We start from the raw sequence: 18791 nt of genomic DNA, 5'->3' as shown, positions 1-18791 counted from the left end.
TAGACGCCAGATAATGAGCTAACATTGCTTTTAGCATTCTGGTAAGTATCGTGATGGCACGTTGTGAGACTTGACCACCGTTGACTGTGTCTTCAGCAACTATACTCGAACGAGAAAACTGGAAGTGAGTCGACAAAGCCTCAAATGATGCGGAAAATGTTCTATTCCTGAAATGATAATCTCTTCCAGCTCACGCCGACAAGCTTCATACAAAGCAATGGATTCAGCTTGTCACCGATCTCTTCGACGTCTGTATGACCACTGGAACGGAAGATGACATACTCCAAAGTAGCGTAAGTGATGTCTGTACTTACTGAGCTTATTGGACTTTTCACTGACTTGGTTCGATCATGGGCGCCCACAGCTCTGCGAACTCTTGTTCACTATTGCTTCCGATACTGATCATAACCAAGGGAAGGCCATTCAATTCTAGGGTTGTAAGTTGATAAGGGATAGGTTCGACTATTCTGGCTGACAGTATACCAGCAAAAAATTAGGTTCCTTCTTATTTCGAAGCGAAGGTGAGATATGCCTTGGTATCGTCGACGAGTGGTATTTGAAGCTAAACTCTCACGCCCTCCAGCTACCGGTACATCCATCTGGCTGCTTCGCATAATTGCTGCACTACTTCCTCGCTTCACAGGTGGTGAGAACTTGGAAAGGACCAAAGCTATTCAACAAGTTGTAACGAGTCAGCAGTGGGACAAGAGTATTGTTAAGAAGGCATTCGCTGCAGTAGGAAGAATCTTGCCTACTTCCAAACCACTTGTGAGATGCGATACATTTGATATATCAGGATATTGAAGCTGACATCAGGTTCCATCAGGAAATCATGAAAATCGTCAATATATTGATGAAAGATACTACTCATACTAGACCAAAAGGATTTCAAGTGATTTCTTTCACTGTGAATGGGGTCAACCAATTAACCTCTAACAGATCTCAGCGATACCTCAACCAAGGTCAGATCATCATTTACCTTGATAATTGGGGTTTGGTATGCAAGGTGAGCAACGTGTCGTCTCGTAACAATACTGTATCCAGTGATAACGAAAGACTGAGTGCGCTGTTAGGCTTACGATCATCAAGATTCTGAACAAGATATGGCTTTTCGAATTCATAGAATTCTCCAATTGGTCCGTTCGGGTGAATCTGGTAAGCTATGACTATTCCGACTTGAACAAGGGGTCTGAAGAGACTCTGTTGATTTTCATTGCTATGAATAGGGTTCGATTTTACCTATCAGAAAGAAACGGGTGATGGACATCTGCGAGTTCACCTTGGTATTGTGCCTGAACAAGCTCAAGAATTTTATGAACTCGTCGTTACGAAAGCTGTAAATGACCCTCTATGATCGTACGGAGAGATCCAACACTGATAGTAGACTACAGGTTAGGGATATCACCTCCTACAAGGTCCCCGGTGGCGACTTCAGTGTCGAAACAGAAGGTGGGGGATCACATTGGCTCACCTAAATTTGCGTTCATGCAGTATGTTGACTTTTGAGGAAACTTGTTCTAGACGCGATTTCTAACCGTCCACAGCTCGACAACGCTGATATACAAGCTGCCATTGAGAATGACAAAACCTCACGTCAGGGCGCGATCACCCAATCTATCGAAGACGATACTGCTGTAGCGGAAGGACGACCTAAAAGGAAAGCTGCAACGGTTGCGGCTGCTCACGTATCTCAGCAGATCACATCCGAAGTATCAGTCGAGGAAGCAGATTCATCAGTCAATACCACCAGAGAGGAAATCGAGAGTCATGTTGGCTCTGTCGAGGTGGAACAAGAGGAAGAAGAGCCAGAGAAGCACGGCGAAGCTGGAGGCGAGGATGAAGGACAGGAGCTTCCGCCGCTTTCCCAACAGATTGTGATGAAGCCTGTCAATTCCACGACTCGCTCGGCTAAGAAGTGTGAGTGACAGCTAATTGCCGTCACCCTGTGAGCTGTTAACAGTAAGATAGCTGATCTGAATGTGCTCTCCAGTCGGTAAATCTACAGCTAGTGGTAGTCGCCCCCTCATTAAATCTAAGACTATCATGGACAGTGACTCCGATATGTCGGAGGCGGAAACGTCATCTCACAAGAAACACCCACCGAATGCGACTCCAAACTCATCTGAGCCTCTTCTCAAGACGGTTCTCAATAAAGGTTTTGCGTCTCAAGGAGGTGGAGGATTCAAAGCGCCGAAACCTAGGTCATCAGCCCCAAATACTACTCTCCATGATCAGATTCAAAAGGGATTATCTACCACACCTTCGATTATCAGGACTGCTAAGGCGACTGCAACCACAAGCAATGCCACTTCTCAAAGGAAGGCAAGCCAAGATGACAAGGTAAGCTGTCTGGCTGCTGGTACAGGGATATACAAGCTGATAACCATACTACGTAGGGAAACGGTAACGCACCAAATTCGCCCAAAACCCGATCTGCCGCTTCCATAGCTTCTATGCCACCCGATTCTCCCCGTAAACCACAGGCGAAGAGGAGATCCCACTTTCAGGAAGAGGTGAACAATGATGAAGACGAAGCTCCGGAGAAACACGCTCCTTTACCATGGGAAGTCCAGGACAATCAATCACTCTCCAAGGTTACCACAAGAAAGAAAAGGTTATCCGACATGAAAGGCAAGTCAGTGGCATCTAAATTGACACCTCCCCCTGCTCCTCCCCCATCCCCACCGCTTCCTGGATCAAGTCCGCCCCAACAAGACATTCCTTTGAACGAAGAGGTAAGATAGTTCTGTTTATTTATGACCAGAACTACTCTGCTGACTTCGGCTATTTCCACAGGATGTCCGTACAACTGCATCAGACACTGTCGAAAAAGATGTTTTTGCTATTCATCCCCCGTCTGTCGACAATGCTGAGAAAGTCACCATTGATCCGCCTGCACAAGATCTCGGTGCATCCAATGTCGATGCTGCTGCTCAAGTCGGTTCCAGCCTGGCCAGTAACGTTGAAGCAGCAGAACCGACTTTCAATGCAGTTGACCAATCAAGGTCCATCAGAGTCCAACAAGGTAAAACAGCCGACGCAGGGAGCGAGGCAGGGGGACGAAGAGAAGCAGATCAGAATTCAACTATACCCACTATCAATAACAAAAACGGCCTTGCTGCATTCAACGGGAAGCCAACTCCGAATGCGAAAGTCACATCAAAGACACCTGCCGATCAAGCTACGTCCTCTGCCCCACTTAAAGGACACGAAGAACAAAACACCAGTCAGGCTTCAAAAGGTGAAGACTCTCAAGATGGATCACCCGAATCAACCCCACGACCTACAATCACTCGTAAATCCGTTGAAGCTCTGTTTGAGCAGTTGCGTCAAGATGAAGAGGAAGGGGAAATGAGAAACAAGAAAAAAGCTAGAATCGCTTTATTACCTTCTTCGTCTGCAGGGGAAGAAGATATACAACCTGCGAAACCCAAGTCTAGGTCCACCAGGGACGATGACCATGAACAACGAAGAGGAAAGAAGAGGAAGTCAGATGAAAGTACACTCAGCAACAGAAGCGAAGAGAGTAAGAGGGTCAGGAGAAGAAGTAATAGTGCGGAGGTCAAGACTATAAGTGAGGGTGAGAGGATTGAGATGAAGGCGACGAGTGAGGTGGAGCAGGTGAGCTGCCAATGTCCAAATGACCATTGACTCAGCTGATCACTCATATCTACCCTCAATAACCGACAAAGACTCTTTCGCAAATCCATAACGTGAGCGACAAGATCGATATATCTCGATGATCAAATGAGTTATATGATGTGCTGAAGCGATGTTATATACTGGTTATATTACAGCTCATAACGGAAGGTGCCAAGAGACGTTTGCGAGTACCGATGAAACAAGTCCGAATGGCTCGTGGACAATTCAGTAAATTGGCCATCAAGTCAATTGATAATTTACATAAAGAGAGGTACGTGTTGTAAAGGTGTATAGACCAGACGCTGAATGCTTCGATGATATTCAGCAAAAACCACTTGAAAGGGTTTCACGAGAGATGTCAAGCTACAAAAGAGAAGTACGATGGAATTACGAAGAATCAAGTAGGAAGGGTGTGGGATGAATGTAAGGGTATCAATGATGAGATGGATGGGTTGACGAGGGTTGATCGAGAGAGATGGGGTTTGAAAGATGTTTTGTTCGAGTGATGGGTTAGATTGTGGATTGACGAGGAAATAATTTTATGAGAACAGAAAAGCAGGTTAATAATCAATCAGTAAAAGTTGTTGTAGATAGATAGTATAATAACACGTTGTAAGTCGAGTTTGTCAGAGTTCGTTTATTATCCCGTATCTGTCTGATATATCTCACATCACTCCATGTTATGTCATGTATTCCATCTGTATGTTCTATCGAGAACGTAATATCCGACCAGAACGAATACAAAGACATTGATGTTCATGAAAGTAGTATGTATATAACATGTCGTACAAAGGCGTAAAGACATAGATAGACGTAAACGATCCGTGAATCCGTTAATCCATTAACAAGTGTTTTGGTTTTATCAATAAGGGATCAACAGGTGGAAATGAAGACACGAGTACAAAGGTTACTACTGAAAATGGTTATATGAGAAATGAAGTGAAGAAGAGTATTGTCCGTGTAGGTAAGGCAAGGTAAAAGCGAAAGAAGGAAAACGAAAAGACAAACTATTGAAACAAGATTGACATAAATCTTACGATCACGAAACCTCACAATTGCTATGAGGACCGTATCATTATCGTTATAAGATCAAAGAAGCTTCCTCTACTAAACCGATGGTCAAACCAACTTCCAACGTACTCCATAAATGCCATACACCCAATATCATAACACTCAACAGAAGTATCATCTTCAACGAACTTCGCTTCGTCCTACTACCAGCATTGGAAGAAGGTTGAGATTGAGGATGACCAAGTAATTTGAGGAACGTACTGGAGAATTGGGGTTTACCACCTTGTTTTTGCTGACAAGATGAGGAGAAGGAGAGTGGTGTCTTGATTTTGGAATCTTTCGAAGATGACATCGATGTCAGTTGTTGGGAGGGGAGTGGTAAGGAACATGGAGCGAGGAGGACCACCTGTTTAGGTGGTGGGGTAGGTAATCGAGGGGAAGGCGGACGAGGTGGTTCGGCTATGGGTTTGGGTAAGGGTCAAATGGATTAGAACGAGATTCATATGTAAGTATCTAATATATCTTTTTGCCAAGGAAATGATAAGGATACGAAGAAGGACAAGGAGACGAATAGGAATAGGAAAAAAGGCTAGACTGTTAGCAATGATACTTACTCAATACTATCCCTGGAACTTCTAAACTCATCTCCCCCTCTTCACAATCACTCTCGTCCCCCTCCCCTATCGCATTCCCATTGATCGTTTTCGGCTCGGGTGTAAACACCATAGCTCCCATGATGATCCTTGGCGTACTAGGTGTTTTGGGACTATCAAACGAGCTTGAAGTACTTGACGTGGAGGATCTTCGAGTAGGTGTGGAAGTGAATGACGAAGGAGGTGAGGTAGGCGTGAAGTATGGTGAGTAGATTGGTGGTGGGGTAACAGGTGAGTTGAAATCTAAGTGAAGACCTGTTCAAACGAATGATATCAATAATGGAACAAGACAATATTGTCGATAGTGAGATAGTAAGAGAGAACAAAGGGAGTAGGGTTTTGGTAAGGTAACTCACGAGGTCGTTCAGGCATTTTGACTTGTAGAGTGTTCTCTTAGTTGATTCCAAGATAGGAGATAGGATATGAAAGGATCGATCGTTCCTTTATTTCGTTCTTTCTCTGATTGTTATCTGATGATACTAGTCCAGATATTTAAGCTAAGAGAGTGATAGTCGAAACGGTGCGGATGGTTATGGTGACTCTGGGTTGTCTTATTGGTAATCGATAGATGGTGAAAAGAGTATATATTTATAGGTGTTGTTTTTTGAAGTTCAGTCGTTATAGTAAATGAGTGTGATTAATAGAGTTGGTCTTGCAAATTTGAAGAGGTTGAGATTGATGAGATCATAAAGACATTTATAGAATGTGTATCGTGTCGATGAGATAAGTCTTTCACGTCTTCATCTAATAGGCGAGAGCGCTATGGTCTTTTCTCCAATCCGAGGCCTTGGGCAGATGTCACTGTCGCACTGAGCTGTGTATGCGATCGGACTGGACACCGAACGAATGGTAAGAGGGTATGTGCGTGGAGTGAGGAGGGTAGGGTAGACCGGCGGAGTGTTGTTTCGGTACTGGTACGGACAATCGAAAGGGGGTGTTGGTGGTTGTTTGTTGACAAGCAAAGAGTGAAAGTCGTTTCAGATCTTCAGTATACGTATCAGATCATTAGTCGTCGATAGTTGCTGGTCGAGAAGAGTGTGAGTGTGGTATGGTTGAATTGTTGTAAAAGAGTGTGAATTAGTGATTCGTATGGTGTATGGTGTACGATCCAAAGTTGGCCCGAGCTGAACAAGAATCGAAAAGATGAACCAGCAATTTTTTGTCGGAGATGAAGATGATGATAGGATGTAAGACAAGGAATGTTTGGTCGATGCTTCTAAAGGATAGGAATATGATCGTCTAAACATCAAACATCATGCATGTATGGGAGTGCATGTATGGGAGAAACAGGTTGTTTGTTTATCTCACCACTGGATGATATATCCCATCGGTAGGATCAACGTCATCTTTGTACGGTATGAAAAGTTAATTCACCGTGAAAATCATTCTCGTCCCTCTCGCCCTTTTCCTCTCAACTTGCAACCCTTGTTTGCTCACATCCGTCTGACCTATTACACTTGCTCGTATATTTGCACTATGATATGGTGACATTGGAGTACGTTCGTCGTAATGCGTGCCATGCATACTCGCCGTGTTTTGCTGACTTTGATCGCCCTATCATCTTTACAGATATACCATAGATTCATATTTGCCTAATCAATTCATTCATAAGACACAAGTTAAGATACACACGATATTTCGAGATGATATTTATGATAATACGATGATGCTACACAGAACATCATAGATAAATCATTTCTTCAATTCCTCAATCTTATTTGCTATTTGATAATGGAGTATATATACTACGCGTGAACGAACAAAAGAGAATGGAGCAGTCGTTTGTAGGCAATAATTGGGGATAATACCTGATCGAGGGAATGACCGATGCCAGACGGAATTTTGGGCTCTTATAGGAGAGAAGATGGAGATTGAGTCCGTGGAGTGATCACATATACTAAGGAGGTGAGAAGCATCAGCTTGGCTGTCAATCTCATCTCGCTAGTCTATCAGGACCGCTTCACTTACCCACATAACCTCGTTGACTACATCGTTATAGCAGCCAAATCAGCTTCACCCCACCTCGATCAGTAGAGTATTAGGACACTCACATTGCGGTACTTGCTCCAATCTTGTATCTGGACAACGAACAACACGATGAATCAGCATTGGCGCATCGACTCCTGCGTACCAGCAGAGATGGGAAACTCACAAAGTTGTCGAGGATCAAACGCAGCCTGCACTGTACCCGAAGAGCCGGTAACGACCGAGCCAGCATCAGAATTATCCTCGGAAGGATAGACGAAGTCTCTAGCTTTCCACGCAATAAGCTGTGTGCAGGGGATGAGCATGTCAGCGACAACCTATATCGATGAAGGGGTTCCGCTTCAATCGAGGAAACTCACATCGGCATACTGTCAAGTTCACACTGAACGATCAGCAAATGTACGTCGTTCAAATTACGCTACGCCAAAACTCAGCTCACGTAGACGACGGGTACAAGCTATATTGAAGGGGATGATAGATCAGCTGCAATGTATTGTGTGGAGGATGATGTACTCACAGATACCGCTCGTGAACTTCTCGCATAGGAATAGCATAGATCGTTGCAAAGTCCTTGCATCCTATCTGCGGTGAACTAATAGCGCTCATGGTCAGCTGAAAACACTTCAGAGCTACCAACGGTCGGAACATACGTTAATCTCATCGACAACAACCACACTATATTCCATAGACAGATCAGATCAGCTGACCACCAACTGGGGACATTTGGGACTCTCTCATTAGTGGGTAGGTCGAGCGGTACCTTGAAGACCAGCATGAGCCTGTAAGTCAAAGATCAGTCAGCTGTTGCCCGTGTGGGTTGTCTCGGAACTCACTTGAAGATAAAAGTCAAAAGCATAAGGATGCGTAACATCCGAATCGACGACAGTCCCTGTGCTATGTATCAGCTCAACTCTTCAGCTGGACAAGTATAACACCCACCAGGCAACAGATTACCAGTGTTGTCCATGTCTCGTCTGTCCTCAGCGAAAAACCTCATATGATGCTAGAGATACCTTGTCAAATACCGACCTCTACCTACGTCAATGGATTAAGGTCGACTTACTCGTTTGGCGCAGATGATGAGGGTGATTTTCGGCTTATAATTAGGGTCAAGCTCTCTAAATGCTTGTCTTACACGATCCATCTCGATTCTACCAAAATACGATCTCATCAGAATGCTTTGGTGTAAGCAGATGTCATTTGCACTCACGTGGCGCATAGGTCGTATTGACCTTCGGACACTCCATCTCTGAAGAACAGGATCTTCTTGGGCTTGTCTCCAGTATTCTTCTCGAATGACTCGACATGCCTCTTCATCTTCTCCATCAGGTCTTCGATCATTTCTCTAAGCAATGGACACGCCCAGGTCATCGATACCGACCGCTCGACAGGACTTGCGTAGCACTTACTGTCTTCCCCTCTGAAGTCTAATACAGGGAACAAACTTGTTGTTGTCGCCATTTGCAGCGGCCACAGTGACAGCGATTGAAGGAAGCAAGGGTCTATTTCTTCCTGGCGGGGGAGGGTGTGTGACATCTGCTCCGACCAGCATCGTAGTCCTGTCAAGCTACATAGCATAAATCAGTAGGCGCATCTCGGAAAGATCATTGGGAAAAATGTGCAGGAGCCTACAGTCTGTGGGCGGGTACAGAGTGAGTAACCCCTCCAAGCTTGGAGTGTATCTTCATTGCTACGTTAGTCAGATACTGAACATCTCATGCCCAAGTCAGCCTTCTCAACAGCTCATACATACGGCACACATCGTCACACTTACGGCACTAATCCCTCTTGGGTTCCTAAACTTCGCTGAAATCATAAGTTGGGTTACGACAGGCTATGCAATGTCAGTATAGGTATCCACAAGCTCAACAATCAACACTTACTCCTCGAAGCTCATTGGTGGCGGTTCTTTTGATCGATTGATAGAGTCCTGACTCTCTTGACTATGAGTTTCACAGAGTTTGTCAACTGAAGCTTTGGTGGTTCACAAGTGGATATGGGATCGAAGATATCAACTCACCCTCAGAATCACAACGATCAACTGGGGATGCATACCTCCTCCAGACTGATGCGCCTGTCGAGCCCCTGCACTTAGCCCTTGTCTCAGATTGACCAGGTTTTCTCTGACTACAGGAGGCTTCTTGTTGTCCACGACAGAACCGTTCTTGGACAGGGTTCCAACCAATCTAGTGAAAGGGTCAATCACCGTCTCAATTCAAGATGCAAATGTACTCACTGTCCAATGATGGAGTCTTTTCGATCGATGGCATAATTAGAGTGAGCTGAAATCGCCGGCTGGGCAGTGAAACGAGTCTCGCACTCACCGATCTCAGAGTCTGAGATTGCATGGTCAAAACATACGACAGACCAGGCTCTCAAAGTTTCATTGACTCGAGCGAACTTTCCGCCCGAGAAACGTCAGTCTCCTTAGGTACTGTAGCGGTGTAGAGTTCCTCACCTTATTGTCGTCAATATTCCACGATCTGAGCAAGACACATCAGCAGCTTCAAGGGAGAGGTAGCCATTAATGTAGTTGTACTTACCCATTTCTAGGCTTGATTGACCTACCTCGGTAGTGAACTGAAGGTGGTACGAGAATCCTCGCGGGGATTTTCATCATGTCGGCGCTAACCTCGAGACACCATTCTTTTATCTTGGGTAGTTGGGAATAGTCGAGCTTGGAACGCCAACCCATGACTATTTCAAAATCATCAGACTTGTCATCAATTTGCGGAGATGTGACGTTCGAGGAATATACTGACTTCGCTGCTTTCTATCGGCAGGCACTTTCGCCGTCACTCTTGAGTGTGGCGCCATCAGCTAAATCAATCCCAATTAGTCCAAAGACAAAAGGACTGACTTGATCATTTCCGCAGTTTGGTTGGATGACACAGCGGCAAAGGGAATGCCGTTGAATTCCGTAAGTTGTACAAATTCCATGCAATGAATGATATGTATGTCAGCGAGGCTTCATCTTTGATTCGGATTGACATTTTGACTCACGGATAGACCTGTTTTTTTGTTTTCATCGCCGACTCTTACCATAGGTAAATTGGGGTATCTGAGTGTGAGATCATACTTGCTCTTGAAGTAATCCACCGCTGAGACCATTTTGCCCTTGATGTCCAGTCGAATACGGTCAGCCGGTTGAGAAGTGAAACCGTCCATTCTAAGAGGTCGTCGAATTGCGCTGCAAAAGGAAAAAGTGAATAGCGATATCTTCCTCGCTATACTACAAAGCTTAAGAAGGTGACTAACCGGTAGGTCAGTGTGTATTTCGCTCCCCGAAACAACTTCTCCAATTGTTCGTGACTATGTCGTCTGGACAGTATATCCGCCAGACGCGCAGAAGAGTTGCTGAAACCTGATCCAAAGCCACCTCTCCCTCTTCCCCCACCTCTGCCACCTCTGCCACCTCTTCCACCTCCACCATTACCATCGTCCATGAAAATTTCGGTGACGATTTCCTACCCAATGATATCAGCTTCGGTAAGAATACAGAATATGAGGATGCGTAGCGTACGAGTAAATTTCCAGAGCGAAAGAAAGGACCGTAGGCGGTGTCAAGCTGAAACGAAGTCAGAAGCGTCAGAGACAAAACTACAGTATCAGGAAACTAGGAGTGATGCTCACCTGAACCGCTGGAAGACCACTTTGGCTAGGGACGTAAGACTGAATGAATCCGTTAAGAACTAATCCAGCTCCACAGCGTCATCTGGAAGACGATTTAATATTTTGACCTACCAAATAAGGCCAACTGTGACAACTCACCGAGAGTAAAGAATCTTTTACCTTGACCGCCTTTTATATCAAATCGGTCGTACAGATCTTGACGAAGAAGGGTATTGATAGCAGCTTTTCCCATGGCCTTTGAAACTTGCTTCAGTATCGATCGTCCAGCCTCGACATATGAGGTGTTCACTCACTACCATATCTCTCGTCTCGGGATCGAAGGCTTGGCCTTGACAGTATGACAAGATTACGTTCAAGTCGATCTCTCGGGCGAATTGAACTTTAACGTTGAAGACTCGAGTTTGCCTCCCTCTTTGAGTGGGAGCTTGCCCTTCCTCATCTTTGAGCTCGACCTTGAGGTTTGCCTATATAACAGTCGGAGTCAGTCAAGCTCTCTAATGCAACAGGACTTCAAGATGAGAAGGTGTTATACAACTCACAACAGTCCTGCTAAGTGGTAACTTGACTGTGGCATAAAAATTACGCCTTCGTCCCAAACTCGGAAGTCAGTTGAAGCAGAGAGTGATGAGTACGGGAAAAGCTCACTCCCTGTCAAATGCCGCTCCGGCAAGACCTTCTTTAATTGCACCTTCTGGCGCAGTAGCGCAAAGCTCCTTCCAGATCTTCCATTTTAATTCCTTGTATTGTTTTTGGCCACTGAGGATATTCCATGTCAGCCGAACAGTCGACCAACTCACCTCGGATGAGAAGCTTACCCAGTCGAGTCCCTTGATCTGATGGTGGACGGTATATCGATATCTATATCATAATGACTATAATTTTCTCAATCAGCCCCGTTATCGTTCAAAACTCTGAATGGATAGAGTCAATACTCACTATACAATCATGTCACTTTTCTTGAATGTGACCGGGAACATGTTGGCAGTAACGGTGATTCTTCTGCCTTGACGACCGAAGTCTGTAACAATGAAGAGTGTACGTCAATCAAGAGAGCAAGGCTGGAATATTTAGTAGCAGGTGGAACTTACCAGGTCTAGGTACGCAATCTGGATAGTAGTATAGCACAGATTATCAGCAGTACGTCCATTCTTGAGCTTACGTACCAATTGAAGGGAACTTACGAGCGAGATCATCCTTGGCATCTCTTATCGACAAGCTATTAAACGCACCTACGATTTGTTGAGTCTGATACCAGTCAGAAGAGAGATCATCAGCTTACATTCATCCTCGAGCGTTGTAAGGATATTGAATACGAAAGTGGAATGAGGTATGGAAAGACGACCCCCCTTCTGCCCCTCTATGCAAAGTGAGTAACAACCCACCTCTGTCGCTGCACTCATCTTGATTTCAATCGACAACTCCTCTTTATCTGACTCAAAGTACTAGATTCAAAGCTAGACTAGATAGCAAGCTTTAATGTGAAGTTGAGTGAGAACGAGAAAAGAAACAGGAGACAAAGAGAGGAGAAAACAAGTTTCGTATGTATGTATATATATATTAGTGGTGAATTGATGGATTGATGGGGGAGAGAAGCATTTTACCCACAAACATGAGGTGACCTCGTGTTCACTCTATCACTCTTTTAGTGGGTCAGTGCGTGAGGTGAGTGTGGTGAGTCTCCCATCAGATCAAAGGACCCCCTATCCTGATCGAACACGGTGCACAGATCACCGTTTCAGTATTTATCAATAACCCTAGAATCTTGATGATGATTTTATGATTATTGTTTGTTTGTTTGCTTCGCATCAATTGGTTCTTCGAAGAAAAACACGTGAGAACGATGAATGGCGTCAGTGCAGGAAGGAATCAATCTTTCAAGTCATGTGGACAAGTACAAGATCTCCTTTTGACAGTAAATCAGTTCAGGTACTGTATGAGTGGATTGAGGTGATCCTATCTCAATAGTCGCATGAGCGCAATACTGTATCGTGTAAACCAAGTGTGGACTAGACGGAGACCAACACGATATGTCGTAGCTATACATTCCATACCATTCACATTATTGTGGCTGATTACTTCACCATTGCTATTTTCAAAAGTTTACAGACCGAAAGAAAGTTTGATGCCATTTCACGATATATCCTTCAAAAATAGTAAAACCTCGGGAAAATATGAAAAGCAAGTCGGAAAAAAGTGTGGAGGAGTTTTGGAAATCAGACGTGATATAATAGATAATATTTACAGTTTGAGTTCAATCTTAAGACGAGCAAAATTGTAAAGAGATTCAATTGAAAAGCGCAGAGAGTGAAGAAAGTCTGGATTCGTCGTTTCCGGAGTATTAGTCGAAGATTGGGAAGAGGTTCGATTCTATGAAGCTCTCTCCGACCATGTTACATATACTATCACATGTCGTCAGCGATATACGACACCGCGAATACACAGAACCTACCCAACCGACATTGTTGACTGTAGATTGTATAGATGATAGTCAGCTACGTCACAAAAAGCTATTCTGTGTACACTTACATTCCACATCAGCTTCAATTCGTTTTTCTGGTCAGATATCAACGATAAGTCAGCTCGCATTCCATGTCCGCGCAGATGAGGTGGACTGACTAATCTTGAGAGGGTCAAAAGTTATTGTTTCCCTCTTTCCTCCTGAACCAGATGAGGGTGCAGTGGAAGCAGCTTCGGTTGTAGTGTCTTCATTGTATACCCAGTCTCGGACCTTTTCAGCGACTATGTCTGCGTACTGGAGGAGGTAAAGGATAAATCAGCTGCCTCTCAGTATTAAGCAGCAATCTCCGAAATTACTCACATAAGCAACCGGAACGAGCTAAAACAGAAAGGAGACTGATCAGTACGAACTTCAGACATCAACGCGATTGTAACTAACAGAGACAGATCGCGTAGCTCGAGCGAAAGTATAGCACAAGTCGTTCACAAGCTTTTGTAGCTTGTCAGCAGTGTACTATAAAACTTCAAGGTCAGCTGTTCTGCTCTCAAACACACACCAACGACTCACCTTGTTCTCGTCGGCGACAACGACACTATAATTTTGTGAATTAGCTAAGAGCGGGCGATGTACGGGACGAGTAGAGTTATGAGCTTACTAGTGGGTAGGTCTGGCGGTTCCTTGAAGACCGGCATGAGCCTGTACCGCGCCCATTAGTACACATTCAGCTTGCATATGGTGAGAAAGAATACTCACTTGTAGATAGAAATCATGCACCATAGGTGAAGTCACTTGTTTATCAACGATGGTACCTACGATCACAAAGATCAGTCTGATATACATATATCTTGCACTAATACAAGAAACTTACCGGGAGGAAGATTTCCAGTTCTATCTCTGTCTTCGTCTTTTGCAGCGAAGAATCGCATGGCATGTCTCTTCGCACAGATGACAAAAGTAACCTTTGGCATATACTTCCCAAATCGTCTAGCAGCTCTTTTGATTGCTTCTACTTCGTACCTGTAATAAATCGATCGTATCAGACTCTACCAAAACGGAAGAAAGAGGACATCATTACTTACTGGACACAATGAGCGTACTGCCCTTCGGATACACCATCTCTGAAAAACAATATTTTCTCTGGCTTGGTTTTTGTGTTCTTCTCAAAGGTAATGATGTGATCGTACATCATGTTCTCGAGATCTTGTATGATCTCTCTGAGATCGAGGGTCAGCGCGAGATTGGAGATGCATGAAACGACTTACACCCTTCCTTCTTGTTGTCTGATCGCAGGCGTAAATTTGTTATTTTCACCGTTGATAGCTGAGATGCTGACAGCGATCGACGGCGAAAGAAGACCATCTTTGGGAGGAGGGTGAGTAACCTGAAGGTTTATCCATTGCGTTAGTACCGGTGTATTCAGTGATCAAAGGGCAATAGACTCACATCTGCTCCAACCATCATGGTATTTTTCTCAATCTATTGTGGCGGTCCATCAGTACCTATCTTCATAACATCGGAAAGAAAAGGCACTCACTCCATGATTAACAACGTGAGTTATACCACCGAGCTTGGCGTGAACTTTCATGGCAACGTTACCACAGTACTGGTAGGGAAGACGTGCATGGTCAGCAGAGCGATAGGTATACGTGATATGAGACGACTTACTTGATCGATTCCTCTATCACTCTTGATCTTCGTAGATTGTAAGCATTGGGTTACTACAGGCTAAAGAGAAAATATTCATTCAGCAATAGCTCGGCAAGTAGCACAATTACCGCTGAAGACTATCACTAACTTTCAAGAGCCCTTCCGCTGCAGATCGTTGAGCACGTAAGCGTCGCTATCTGCTATTGATTAGTGCTTCAACTCACCAGCATTGGCTTTGATTGCCTTATACATGGGAACATCTTTTTTCTGGCATAGGAATCTATTGTCAGTAATACTGATCTGATTCTCTATATTAAGTACGGGAAACTTACTGGCATAATGACAACGATCAATTGTGGGTTCAGCTTTGATTTCATATAAGCTTTCCTAGCCGCCTCTTGTAGACCGCCCTTGATTCCGCTGAGGAAGGTTTCTGGAAGCGATCAAAGAAGGCATTAAGCCTGATTGTTCCTTCTCTGTCGATGAAAGGGGAACTCACTACCATGCGGATCCCAATTGAAGCAGTCAGGCTGTCTATTCTCGACCTTGCAGCCTGAAACGATGTGTCAGAAGTGATGACCAAATCAAAAATCCCAAAGTACAGTATGGTTACTTACCGTATTGACTCAGAACCGATGTGAAGCTACAACTAAGTCAGCATTCGCTGTCTTTGACCAGACATTTTGCACATACAAGGTTACAAATTTCTCTGTTGAAAGGGTTAAAATCTTAGCGTATGTCGACAATCTCGACAACGGGCTTGTAAACTCACGCATATCTTGGACGGTGCATCTGTCGTCAAAGGAAACAACGGACCAGGATTTAAGGGGTTTGCCAGGTTTCGAGAACTGTGAGAATGGTCAGTCGGATTATCTCAAGCATAGATCAAAGAAGGGTATACTCACTTGAACAGCCTTCAAATTCCAACCTCTGAACCGGAATGTATTCCATCAGCATTTACAAGCATTTGCAATAGGCTAAGGTGACTTACCCGAAATTTGCTCGCAAGCTCTTACCTTGACCATATAGGACGTTGGGTGGGGTGAGGACTCTTGCAGGAACAGTCATCATGTTCTTGTTGACTTCCACCCCCCATGCTTTGATCTTAGGCAAATTGCTGTAGTCAAGCTTCAATCGCCAAGAGTTGACTATGGGGAAGATAACATCAGTACACCAAATATTGTTTCAATGCTCGGAAAGACACTCACTTGTTGCTTCTCGCTCGGGAGGAGGTTTAGCCGCATGCCGAATGATGTGTAGAGTCGTCAGACCAGGTACTTTCGAGATGATAAAAATGTACTTATCTCGGCAGTCTGATCGGCAGTAAGTCTGACCATCGGAATCTTGTTGAAAGGTTCGAGCTTGACGAACTCCAAGCTGTCATGGATATTTGATGAGCGGTCGTCTGAAGAGGAGAAAATGGATCGTTTGAAAACACTCACGGAATGTAGTTGTTCTTACCATAAAGTACGCAAGGCAATCGAGGTTTAGTTACTTGACGATTGTATACTTCTTTATAGTACTGAGGAACAGAGACTTGTCGATCGGGTTTACCATCTTTACCGGTAAGATTAAACTTGAGTGCCTCAGCAGGTTGAGACGAGATCTTGGTCATCGTAAAAACCCGATCGGTAGCCCTGCATAGAAGTTGCATCATCAGCTCAGTATCCAAAGCTGCGAGAATGACATACCTGTGGGTGACCTTAAACTTCGCCATCCTGAGGTATTCGTTCAACTTCCTGATTTGACCGGGATTCAGATCTTGGATTGAAGGAACGTGTCCGCTTTGTTGGGGAGGACCCCCTCTACCGCCTCTTCCACCTCTGTCAAAACCCCTTCCACCTCTACCACCACGACCGCCACCACCTCCTCCTCCTCCCATACCGAGAAGTTTGGCGCAAACCTCCTACTGCGAGAGAGATGTCAGACCATCAAACATGTAAAGTAGCATTTGGTACCTACTGGTAGCATGCCAGGCTCAATGAAAGCCGAGTAAGCCGTATCAATCTATATATACACGTGATGAGATCAGCGTTATACATATCATTGCAGACAAAACTTGATTTAGCTTACTTGAAGTGCCGGGAATTGAGAAGAGGTCCATCGGAACGATTGTTGGAATCCTCTGTAGAGAATACCACCGTTGGAAAGGGGATAACCACCCTCTAGATAGGCGATTGCAACGTCAGCTAGGTGAAATTCCTTTACGAGGATCGAAGGTCGATACGTACCTTCCGAGAAAAACCTTCGTCCGGCAGCACCAGACATGGTGTACTTCTTCGCCGGATCTTGCCTGAAAAGGACATTCATAGCTTGGATCGCAACGAGCTAACGTCGGGCAGTCAGCGGAGTACAACGATCTCTCATGATCGCTCACCATTGTAGCTCGAGCTTGTTCAGTTTGTTTGTTGCCATGACCGTAGTCAACGATGGTTTGCAAGTCTACTTTTTGAGCGAATTGGATGACCGCCTTGAATCTTCTAGTGTCACTTTTAGGATCCTTGCCATCTTCCTTGAGGGCGATCATGACCTCGCACTGATAACGGGAGAGGATATCAGGTCAAGCATCAGGTCAAGCATTCACTATGTCAGATTGATACTCACTCTATCGCCTTGCATGGGGACCAGGTAAGGGGTATAGAAGCTCTTACTGCGAAAGGTGGGCTGATATCAGCTTTGCACTCCAAAGGGATATCTCAGCTGAACAACCAGAATAGCAAAAAAAACACGTACACTTGGTCGTATGCTGCAGCATCAAGGGCTTTCTTGAGTTCTCCTTTAGCTTCCTTTACCATTTGATCCCATACTTGCTGAAGGAGAGCTCGAGGTTTCCTACATCAATTGCTAGTCAGTTCAAGCCTCCGAAATAGAGATCAAGATTGCTCACTTTTGACCAGTGACTTTGACAACAGGGTTGATTTCAATATCGTAGTGACTGAGTAGGAAGATGATGGTCAGCTTGCTTCCTGTAAGATCGATGGATGAGGAGAAAAAGGAAGAAGCGAAGTTTGCGATTCTTTCCGTCGAAGGTTGAAACAAACTTACTCAACGAGGGCACCTTCATTCTTGAATCTGGTCAAATACATGTTGGCGTGTACGTCGATGGCCTTCCCGGCAGTACCGTAGCCTGGATGGGAAATCGGTAGGAATGTCAGTCAGCTTCTTTCCTTTTCGATCGGTGAAGGATATTACCTGGTCTTGGAGGACAACCTGTTGATTCGAAAATAGCATCAGTGCTATGTTTGTGGGTGAGCTGGAGAGATAGAGAGGGGGTGGACATACCATCGAGGGTTTCTTGCATTCCTCTGGTAGTACCAATAGCAAGGTTTTCCATACCAGAGATGAGATCACCGGGGTTCTGCAACGCACCAGGTCAGCTCAACAAGTAAGTGAGAGAGAGAAGGCATATGAGAAACTCACTCCGGTCGACTTGGATTTGGGTGTTGCCATGTTGATGTATTTGGCTATTCGTTGATGTTTGTTTCAATTGTTTGAGCTGATGAGAGGGAAGAAGTAAATTGGATGTTAGCTACAGTTAGCGAACAAGGCAGAACGACACGCCAGCGCGTGGATCTTATGCCAGCAGAATATGACGCAGATGATTTACGAAGGATGAGAAGCTGGCTGAGGTACTCACTTGTTATAGGTGATACGAGTCGGATTACGAAGTTCAGTGGTAAAGAAGAAAAGGAAAACAAGAGAAGAATTTCTTGGTAGATAAAGGTTTTAACACCAATTTGGTAGATTGAAGTTCTGTAGTC

At 44.6% G+C, this 18791-nt stretch overlaps 6 protein-coding genes across 6 annotated transcripts; 1 reads left to right on the top strand and 5 right to left on the bottom strand.

The window, feature by feature from the left end:
* Positions 1–528: 528 nt before the first annotated feature.
* On the top strand, positions 529–4148 carry V865_005767 (uncharacterized protein; the record flags this gene model as incomplete). The annotated part of the gene is made up of 11 exons (XM_066229536.1): positions 529–768; positions 827–1006; positions 1074–1155; positions 1227–1336; positions 1392–1449; positions 1522–1917; positions 1991–2340; positions 2397–2735; positions 2797–3621; positions 3798–3913; positions 3968–4148. The coding sequence occupies 11 exons, from the start codon at positions 529–531 to the stop codon at positions 4146–4148; spliced, it is 2877 nt and encodes a 958-aa protein (XP_066085633.1).
* A 575-nt stretch (positions 4149–4723) lies between these two features.
* On the bottom strand, positions 4724–5678 carry V865_005766 (uncharacterized protein; the record flags this gene model as incomplete). The annotated part of the gene is made up of 3 exons (XM_066229535.1): positions 4724–5112; positions 5268–5561; positions 5663–5678. 3 exons carry the CDS (start codon positions 5676–5678, stop codon positions 4724–4726), a joined length of 699 nt encoding a protein of 232 aa, XP_066085632.1.
* A 1569-nt stretch (positions 5679–7247) lies between these two features.
* V865_005765 (uncharacterized protein) lies at positions 7248–7978 on the bottom strand (the record flags this gene model as incomplete). The annotated part of the gene is made up of 7 exons (XM_066229534.1): positions 7248–7291; positions 7358–7384; positions 7459–7576; positions 7652–7660; positions 7732–7749; positions 7810–7884; positions 7943–7978. The coding sequence occupies 7 exons, from the start codon at positions 7976–7978 to the stop codon at positions 7248–7250; spliced, it is 327 nt and encodes a 108-aa protein (XP_066085631.1).
* A 51-nt stretch (positions 7979–8029) lies between these two features.
* On the bottom strand, positions 8030–10232 carry V865_005764 (uncharacterized protein; the record flags this gene model as incomplete). The annotated part of the gene is made up of 15 exons (XM_066229533.1): positions 8030–8071; positions 8126–8181; positions 8232–8295; positions 8356–8443; positions 8503–8637; positions 8702–8851; positions 8925–8998; positions 9067–9126; positions 9176–9235; positions 9313–9478; positions 9529–9692; positions 9751–9775; positions 9836–9989; positions 10055–10092; positions 10153–10232. The coding sequence occupies 15 exons, from the start codon at positions 10230–10232 to the stop codon at positions 8030–8032; spliced, it is 1356 nt and encodes a 451-aa protein (XP_066085630.1).
* A 229-nt stretch (positions 10233–10461) lies between these two features.
* On the bottom strand, positions 10462–12325 carry V865_005763 (uncharacterized protein; the record flags this gene model as incomplete). Its single annotated transcript, XM_066229532.1, has 15 exons — positions 10462–10482; positions 10551–10604; positions 10672–10759; positions 10816–10860; positions 10926–10933; positions 11000–11007; positions 11064–11160; positions 11219–11389; positions 11465–11510; positions 11571–11681; positions 11741–11797; positions 11862–11943; positions 12014–12031; positions 12107–12170; positions 12308–12325. 15 exons carry the CDS (start codon positions 12323–12325, stop codon positions 10462–10464), a joined length of 888 nt encoding a protein of 295 aa, XP_066085629.1.
* Positions 12326–13315: 990 nt separating this feature from the next.
* Positions 13316–18480, bottom strand: V865_005762 (uncharacterized protein; the record flags this gene model as incomplete). Its single annotated transcript, XM_066229531.1, has 38 exons — positions 13316–13324; positions 13375–13391; positions 13452–13478; positions 13542–13677; positions 13744–13761; positions 13822–13896; positions 13951–13975; positions 14039–14079; positions 14137–14192; positions 14252–14400; positions 14463–14597; positions 14646–14764; positions 14827–14859; positions 14918–14986; positions 15049–15108; positions 15179–15195; positions 15255–15297; positions 15363–15463; positions 15530–15583; positions 15648–15673; positions 15847–15878; positions 15936–15960; positions 16022–16178; positions 16239–16407; positions 16473–16486; positions 16585–16667; positions 16722–16936; positions 16993–17037; positions 17104–17195; positions 17262–17358; positions 17408–17566; positions 17635–17680; positions 17764–17862; positions 17918–17965; positions 18076–18157; positions 18223–18240; positions 18313–18388; positions 18451–18480. The coding sequence occupies 38 exons, from the start codon at positions 18478–18480 to the stop codon at positions 13316–13318; spliced, it is 2697 nt and encodes an 898-aa protein (XP_066085628.1).
* Between the last annotated feature and the right edge of the window lie 311 nt (positions 18481–18791).

This window comes from Kwoniella europaea, chromosome 1 (genome assembly GCF_036810445.1).
Source record: "Kwoniella europaea PYCC6329 chromosome 1, complete sequence".
Lineage (NCBI taxonomy): Eukaryota > Fungi > Basidiomycota > Tremellomycetes > Tremellales > Cryptococcaceae > Kwoniella > Kwoniella europaea.
Note: the sequence above shows the minus strand (reverse complement) of the source record. Positions and strands in the feature narration are given on the sequence as shown.